The sequence below is a fragment of the Podarcis liolepis genome (genome assembly GCF_965112155.1).
Source record: "Podarcis liolepis genome assembly, chromosome: 13".
Lineage (NCBI taxonomy): Eukaryota > Metazoa > Chordata > Lepidosauria > Squamata > Lacertidae > Podarcis > Podarcis liolepis.
The window spans coordinates 17362003-17370663 of NC_139573.1; the positions used below are offsets into that span (position 1 = coordinate 17362003).

The 8661-nt window shown below is 43.7% G+C and overlaps 1 protein-coding gene across 3 annotated transcripts in view; it reads left to right on the plus strand.

Annotated features, from left to right (window-relative positions):
• LOC310690366 (integrin alpha-X-like) overlaps positions 1-8433 on the plus strand; it is a 30560-nt gene extending 22127 nt beyond the window's left edge. For all 3 annotated transcript variants that reach the window (XM_083469130.1, XM_083469131.1, XM_083469132.1), the window contains exons 21-30: positions 160-270; positions 1399-1481; positions 1568-1651; positions 2479-2551; positions 4630-4737; positions 5816-5893; positions 6036-6158; positions 7107-7199; positions 7759-7869; positions 7975-8433. In XM_083469130.1, the coding sequence (XP_083325256.1) occupies positions 160-270; positions 1399-1481; positions 1568-1651; positions 2479-2551; positions 4630-4737; positions 5816-5893; positions 6036-6158; positions 7107-7199; positions 7759-7869; positions 7975-8070 (960 nt within the window). In that variant the 3' untranslated portion in view covers positions 8071-8433. The remainder of the gene's footprint in view (positions 1-159; positions 271-1398; positions 1482-1567; positions 1652-2478; positions 2552-4629; positions 4738-5815; positions 5894-6035; positions 6159-7106; positions 7200-7758; positions 7870-7974) is intronic.
• The last annotated feature ends 228 nt before the right edge of the window (positions 8434-8661 follow it).

Below are 8661 nucleotides of genomic sequence, written 5' to 3' on the forward strand. Positions count from 1 at the left end.
GTGGAGGTGGTGGAGAGCCTCACCAGTCTTAAGCCTTCTCGCCTGTTCATTCTGTTTTCTGCTACTTTGTGGTAAACAACAGAAATCTCTATTCCTCCTTTGTAATTCGCTTGTGATTTTACTTATATGATTCATACCCCCCTCCATCCCTCATTCAAGTCCAATTGGCGTCTCTCCCCGGCCTGCCAAATGCATGGGCCCCAAGGAAATGCGTCAGTTCGTCACAGCTCCTGCCGCTTCAACCCACCAGTCCTCAAGGGAGGCACCCAGGTAACGAGTGGAAGTGGAAGCCTGAGAAAATAAATGTGCGAGTGAAATGGAATAATTGGGCTATGAGGAAGAGAGAGAGAGAGAGAGAGAGAGAGAGAGAGAGAGAGAGAGAGAGAGAGAGAGAGAGAGAGTTTTAAGAATGTGAAAAAGGTACAGGAAAGAGAACAGTGTGTTAGGTTGTGGTATGTGATGCATTTATAGGCAGGGCTGCTGGTGTTCCCCAGAAGCACAGAATTCAGCATTGCTCTTTCTATTTTGGTTCTGACCCCCCCCCCCCGGTTTCTCGTCCATATGCCGGGATAGGGGATCATGACACTGGATGGTGTGTGTGGTGACATCCAAGAAGACAGAGAGAGCTGTCAGATTTGAATAGTATGAGTAGTCTTTTGCCTTTCCCTGTGACTGGTAGAAGCCAAATCAGTTATGTAAAATAGGCCAAAGGGAGCTGATCTGTTGCGTCTGTGCATTTCATACATGTTGCAGATTTGGGGTTTCCGCCAGGGCCAACTCAATAGGGTGGTGAGGTCAGATGTTTGCTGGCACTCCAAGATCAGCAGAGGGCTCGGCTCCCCAACAGCCCCTCCAGTCTCTTCACTTTGCACAGGGAATTCAAGAAGCTCAGGAGCAGCACTGAGAGAATATTTGCACACCATGCGTCTTCCAAGTTAAAGGGAGGCATGGAAATCGTGGAACTGGTTACCTGGCTTAACACAACATTTAATTTGGGGGTGCTGGGACAGTGGGATGCAGAGAGCACACTTTCCTGTTGATATCAGATGCTTTTGACTCTGGACCAATGGCTTCATTGGGATTTTGAACTGTCTCCCCCTCATTCTAGCCAACTCTCAAGACTTAAATGACCCAACACTGGTTCGATTCTACTGAGAATGTCTGACAGTCAAGAAATTATCAGTTTTAAGATGAGAATCAATATTATCTAGAGGTCCAGCATCTTCTAACCTTCTGGACCTCTGTGATCTATCAGCTGTGCCACCTATATTGAAAATGGGCATTCGGTCTTGCTTTTATTAAAAAGTTTAAGAAAGAATGATGAGGGTGGGTAACAGAGCCAAAATGGAAAACTGTGTGTCTACAGACTCTATCATTTCTGCCTTTTGTTCTCTCAAGGCCGTACTCCAGATTTCCCTCCAGTCCTCGAAAGGCGACTCCTGGAATGACACTTTTGCTTACTTCGACATCCGAGCCCACAGGTAGGGGAAGGCACAGCATGTCTCTGTCTGCCTCTGCGACTTCTCCTTGCCCATCACTAACTCTCCTTTCGCTTGTGGCCTTCCAGTGAGAACGAGAACGACACACTGAGCGACAACGAGGCCACAGGCCGGCTGCCTGTGCTGCACCGAGTCAACGTCATCGTGAAGGGGTAATTGAACACCGACATACTCTTGTCCCCCACGGAGAGCCATGAGGGAGGGTCAGAAGGAGGCTGTACATTTTGGACCTTACACAACAAACAGCCTCACATATCAGAAAGGAACCATAGCGCAACAGAAATGTGTGTGTTTTGCACTCCAAATGGCCCGTGTTAAGTCTCTAGCATCTCCAGCTGAACAGCAGTGGGGAACTTTAGGCCTGAGGGCCAAATGCTTCTCTGTCTGGCCCTTGGAGGCACACTGTCCTCCTTTGCACCCTGTGTGGTTTTGCATGGCTGAAATCTTGAACCCTGATAACGCCTCTTGTTTGTCTGGACGAAGGATAGAGGCGGGGGTGTGAGTGTCTGTAGAAACTAGCCAATATGCTGTAGATAAAATTTACTGCTGTTGCCCTGCCCACTTTTGTCTAAGGCCCCTCCCACTGTTGACATGGGGCCTTTGGGAGGTTCCTCAGAAGGGAATGTGGCCCCCAGGATGAGTAAACCCCCCACCCCCGAGTTAAAGGGGTGCCATACACATGCGTCACAAGACCTCTTGATTCCTCTTGGGAGCAACACAATTGATCATGTGCTCTAGCTCTCAGGGAAAAAATTGCCAGGGGTGGGGGGTAGGAAATGCTCACCCCTTGGAGCCACAGAGAGAGTGAAAAATTCAGAGTTTCCTCCAGCCTGAAAAATCCCACGATTCATCATGATTTTTAGCAAATCCAGAGTGCCTTTGCTCTATCCCTGGCATCTCCCTGTTAATTTTGGCAAAATGTTCCGTTTAATACTGGACCTGATCTCGATGTCCTACATAAACATTTGTCTTTCCCCAGGCTGGCGTCCACGGCGTACCTCAATTTCTCCACCAAGATGCCACAGAAGAAGACTCTCACACATGCCTTTGAGGTAATGTGTCTTCTTCTCCCTTCTGTAGACAACCACACAGTTCAAACACCTGCCCACCCTCCTGTCGTGTCTCCCTGTGTCCGTACTTTAGAGCAAGAATGGGGAACCCGTGGCCTCGAGATGTTGGTAGATTACACTTCCCACCTTTCCATGACAGATGGTCATTCTGACTAGGACTGATGGGAACTGGTGTCCAACTCTAGCTGGAGGACCACTGGTTCCCCAGTCCTGCTTTGCAGGAACAACTCTCTTTGAGGCTCATCTCCCAGCCACCTGGCCCTCTAAGATCTGAGGGAAAGACCTCAATTTCAGTTCCTTCCATTTGCAACCTGACAAGAAATGTTTTGGGTTTTTTTACAACAGTTTTTGACCACATGCTTGATAACTTCTATCATCTTTCCGCTGATCTTCTTTTTTTAAAAAAATAATATTTATTGCTTTTCCATCAATTTAAACACTACAAAAAACAAACAAACAAACAAAAAAAAAGAATAGACAATACAATGCAAGGAGTTTTTCAAACAGGATAGGAAAATTGGTTTTCAGGTGGAAAAATCAAAATTAGAGACTGAATTGTTAGAACCCAATACCAAGAATTTATCAAGAATGTATAACTTGCTGCTGAAATGGAATACACAAGATGAAACAGTTAAATCGGCTATGATTAAGTGGGCGCAGGACATTGGTCATAACATTATGTCTGCTGACTGGGAATGGTTGTGGAACACCGGTATTAAATTCACGGCATGTAATGCCTTAAAGGAAAACATTATGAAAATGACTTGCAGGTGGTACATGACCCCAGTCAAGCTAGCAAAGATTTACCATTTGCCTGATAACAAGTGTTGGAAATGTAAAGAGACTGAAGGTACCTTTTACCACCTTTGGTGGACATGCCCGAAGATTAAGGCTTTCTGGGAAATGATTTATAATGAAATGAAAAAGGTACTTAAATGTACTTTCCCTAAAAAACCAGAGGCCTTTCTCTTGGGCATTGTCGGCCAATTGGTGTCAAAGAGGGATAGAACTTTCTTTATGTATGCTACAACAGCAGCAAGAATACTTATCGCAAAGTATTGGAAGACACAAGATCTACCCACTCTGGAAGAATGGCAGATGAAAGTGATGGACTATATGACATTGGCTGAGATGACTGGCAGAATCCGTGATCAGGGAAAAGAGACGGCGGAAGAAGAATGGAGAAAATTTAAAAGCTATCTTAAGGACTACTATAAACTTGATGAATGTTAGTATGTCGAGGTTTTCAGGAAAAAAGGGATACAGTGATATAAGATCAGATTATAGAAAAGATTAAGACGACAGAGGTTGGAAAGGAATATTTAGAAGTTGTTAAAAAAAATTATGGACATTGGGATGCAGAAAGGGGGGGTATGGGGGAGTCCCGGAAAAGAGGTTTATGAAAAAATGTTATGAAACTATACATGTTTGTATGTCTTTTTAAGTGTTTGTTTGTCTTTAAAAAATTTTGTAAAACCAATAAAATTTTTATAAAAAAAAAAAGACAATACAATGCAATGCAAAAACACTACATAACACTAACACAAAACACTAACACATTGAACTAACAAAACAAAACAAAAGCAATTTAAAACACATCAAATAATTTCAATATCTTATCTTTCATTCACTTATTTCAACGACCTCCTCACACCTCCCTTTTTGTATTCCACTTCTGTTAATTATTTCAGCAATTCCTTTCCATCTTCCTGTTTTCTATCCTAAGATTATCTTAACATTTTGACCTTATTTTTTCCCTTTAATATTCTATTAATCTATTTATACTTAATTCCTTATAACATTTCTACTAAAGCCATATAACTTCATTCCAACATTCTTCTAACATTCATTAATTTTGCAGTATTTCTGTAAATAGTCTTTAAACTTTTTCCAGTCTTCTTCCACCGACTCTTCTCCCTGGTCTCGGATTCTGCCAGTCATTTCCGTCAGTTCCATATAGTCCATCAACTTCATCTGCCATTCTTCCTGGGTGGGTAAATCTTGTGTCTTCCCTTTCCACTGATCTTCTAATGCCCCTATTTCCTCTTCTGTTCTGGCAGGTTAGAAATTTGGATTCGACCGCTACTCCAGTCAACGTGACCTTTGAACTCCCCTTCAACACTGAAGTCGGATTCTCCTGGAATGTAACCCCATCCCACAGGGATGTGGTGAGTAAAAGATTTGAGGAAGGGTACGCTGCAGAGGGGGTGCCTTATAAATTAGAAGTTGTGTGAGGTGGGATTTCTGGACAATTGGGGGTGGGTGGGAAAGGGGATAATGGAATGAGAGTTGAATAGATTTGGAGGGGAGGGTGCTTTGGAGATACATCTTGTTTGTAGCATATATAATTATTACTACTATTATTATTTAAATGTTTATAATCTGCACTTACATGAGCTATAGGAGAATGGCCTTCATCACATAAAATAGAAGAAAAGTCATTCCATATATATCCGTAAAACCTAATTAACATCAGTAATACTGGCTGGTTAAAAAGAGACGCCCACTTTATGAAGACCTGTCTAAATAGTACAGTTTTTGGAAGACGTCTAAAAGAGGGCAGCGACAGTTCCTGTGGAAGTGGTGGGGAGTTCCACAGGGCAGGGCCTGCCACACTAAAGGCTCAGCTCCTAAGAAAGGCTGTCTGGACCTCAGGGGGATGAGGAACCACCAGAGAATGAAGTGCCCCCTCAGGTGGTCTCCGTGATCAAGGTGGAGTATGAGGGATCAGGCAGTTCTTAAAGTACCTTTGGGCCCAAGTTAAATCAGGGCTTTGTGAATTGACACAAGAAACGTGGAGCTGGCAAATCAGCAACAAGTGCAAACTCTCTCAGCAGTGGAATAGCATGTTGCCAACAATTTCCCCTGGGAGGTATTTGGCCCCTGCGTTCTGCACACCGTCTGGACCAGATACAAGGGCAGCCCCACAGAAAGCAAGTTACAGAAATCAAACAAAAACCAACAGTGAACTCAGACAAAATGCTACAGTCCGCATACAAGTGGTATTAGCAGCTTGGGTGACCTGCAAGCACTTCTGCAATCAACGGCAGCAACAAAACCTTGTGGGGACCGGAAACCCCCAGAGGCAGCCCAGGGAGAGCTGGACCAGCTCAGTGGATGTGAAATGCTGACCTACTGTTGAGTGAGGGTTGGGGGGCAGAATATCCTGGGAGAGGGCATGGCTGGCTGGCTGGAATACAGGAGTGCCACCTTTACCCCTACAGAGTATTGCCTCTTTTCTTCCAGATAAACCCGTCCTCATGTCCGATAATGCCCTTGCCCAGAACAAGTCCCAAGACTGAAGACCTCAAAGGACCCATCACAGTAAGAACCTGGTGGAAAATGCAGGGTTGGCCGGTGGTTCATAGAAGGGGGTCTCTCTTGCCCAGGACAGACACACAGCTGCCTCTGGAGTGGAAAGGACATTTAGTAACCCTAAGGTTCTCTGTATTTCGTGTTTTGACAGAGAGGGTGCCTGGGGGCCGCTGTCTGCTCCAAGTTTCAGTGCCTGATCGCCAATCTCTCTCGGGGAGAGTGGGTCAAGTTCAAATTTTCATGGAATTTTAGCATAGACGACATCACTAGCAAGGTGAGTGGTGCTCCCTTCAAACGGTAAGGAATATGGTTGGAGGGGAAGTTTCCATTGGAAGCTTGGAAAAATAGGACTTTTTTTAAAAAAGATTACTTTTCCTAGATCAACCTCCACACCTGACCATTTATTTATCATTTGTATTTCTTTTAAAACATTGATATACTGTTGCATATCGGACACTTTGAAAGCGCTGCACAAAACAGTAAAACAATAAATTAAATTGGACACTCTGAGGCAGCACCTCGCTTTTGGAACCTCCCTGCTGTTGATATTTGGCAAATGTCCTCCTTTTATTGCTGTTCTTCTAATTGATTGCAACAGGTTTACCCAGACATATAATTCAGTTGCCTATACCTGTTTAAAAAGTTTAATTGATTTTGTGTTTTAATGCTAATTATTGTATGTATATTAGGTTGTTGTTGTTGTTTTTTAAAAAAATTGCTTTATGGGTTATAGCTGTGTTTCTATGCATTGTTTTATATGTACCCCGCTTATAGAGTTCTTTGAGCAAGCAGTGTGTACATTTTTAGAAATAAAACAAAACAATAATATACAATCCATCATAATATTAAAGTCCTAATAATACAGTCATCACAATCATGGACAATGCACAGACCAATATTAGCGGCCTGTGTAAAGTGCGAAGTTTTTGGCATATTAAAAAATGCATAAACATTCTTGTGGGGTGGAAAATAATGAAAGAGCCCTCATTTGTATTTAGCTGGCTTTGGGAGTCTCTCTGTAGCAGGTACAGAGAAACTTTGGCCTTCCAGATGTTGCTGAACTCTTGGCCAGGTTTGCTAAGGCTGATGGGAGCTGTAGTTCAGCAACATCTGGAGGGCCTGAAGAGTCCTCACTCTTACCCTACAGAGTTGTGCCAGGGAGAGGGGAGACGTGGAGGACCAAATGTCATTGATCTGTTTAATTTGCCTATTGATCCTACAGCTGACGGCCCAGAAACTCCATCTTCGGAGCCAAGCCTCTGTGGTGGTTGATGAGACCAGGTTTTTTCAGCCAGAAGAGTTTCAGTTCAGTCAGGTAAACTTGCAGGACATGGTTATGTCAAGGATGTTGGACGCGCTGTGTGTGCCTCACCGTGCAAATAGTGGAGCTGGTTACTGAGCACAGAATTCAGTTGCATTGAATCATAGAAATGTAGACTCCAAAGAACTGGCGTTTGAAGGGATCTCCAGGGTCATATCTAGTCCAATCCCTTGCAGTGCAGGAATCAGAGCCAAATAATCCCCAACAGATGGCCACCCAACTTTTAAAAACCTCTAATGAAGAAGAATGCACCACCTTCCAATGCCTTGTGGGCCTCGAAAACCTGTTTTCGGTGCCCTGGAATGTATGAAGTAACATTAGGGGTGCCTCTGAGGATGTGCAGAGTTCTTACTCGGCACAATCAGCCTTCCCAAAGGCCACACAATAAGGTATTGCTTTCCCTGATATGCTTTGCTGTCATTTAAACACCTGAACATATTAGCAAATTTCTTTTTTTTGGGGGGGGGGGGGATCAAGTCTGGCCCAGAGGATTTGAGGGGCACTGCTTATCGTTATGGGCAAGAACTCTGAGTGCCTTTCCTCTCCTTTGCAGATTAGCACTGAAGTTGAGCTGATTTCACCATTCAATCCCATCCCCATCATCGTTGGCAGCACCATCGGAGGAATCCTGCTCTTAGCCATCATTGTGGCAGTCCTGTTTAAGGTAGGCATCTCTCACTTTTGCCATCAGACAGACCTCAGAAGAGATATGGGATGCCCTGACAAGACTTAAACCAGGTTTTCCCCCCTCTCTCTTCCCCCTTTCCAGATTGGATTCTTCAAACGCAATCGAGTGTCCCTAGCAGATGAAATTGCGTCAGAACCAGCTGGGCCCAGTGAACAAACTCCTCAAGCAACCAACTAGCTTACAAGGGAAGGAGGAATCATGTGGATCTGGGAGGCAGGACCTAAGGATTCCCTGGGGGAGAGAAATGGGATTTGAGAGGAGTCGTCTGCGGTCCAGGTAGAATGCTAAACTTAAGAAATGTTTTGAAGGAAATACAAAGTCTGCCTGGGTACACCCTAGCAATTTTGGCTGCTTCCGGACAGATGGCTCCTAGCACTAATAAATCGTTGCTGTTCTGCTGTAATCTACTAGAGGAGTTGCGAACTGTTTTCTACGTTAATTGAGTTATTTCAAGTCGCCCAAGTCGCCATTTAAAAACAAGAATTCTGAGTGTTCCTTAAAAACAACACAAATAAAAATGACTTATTTATTTATATAGCACTTAAATTTAATTTGTTTATAGGCGTGATTGCTCATTGCTACTCACATGAATTGTCAGAAATTTAAAGGTTGTGTTCCTCATTAGCCATGCTTTGGAGTAGACCCGTTGAAGTTAATTAATATGACTAACTTGGGTCCATTGATCTCAGTGGGTTTACTCTGTGTAAACCTTAGTTGGATGTGTTTAATGTTTGTGTTGTATCAGAAGTGTTTGATAAGAGAAAACAA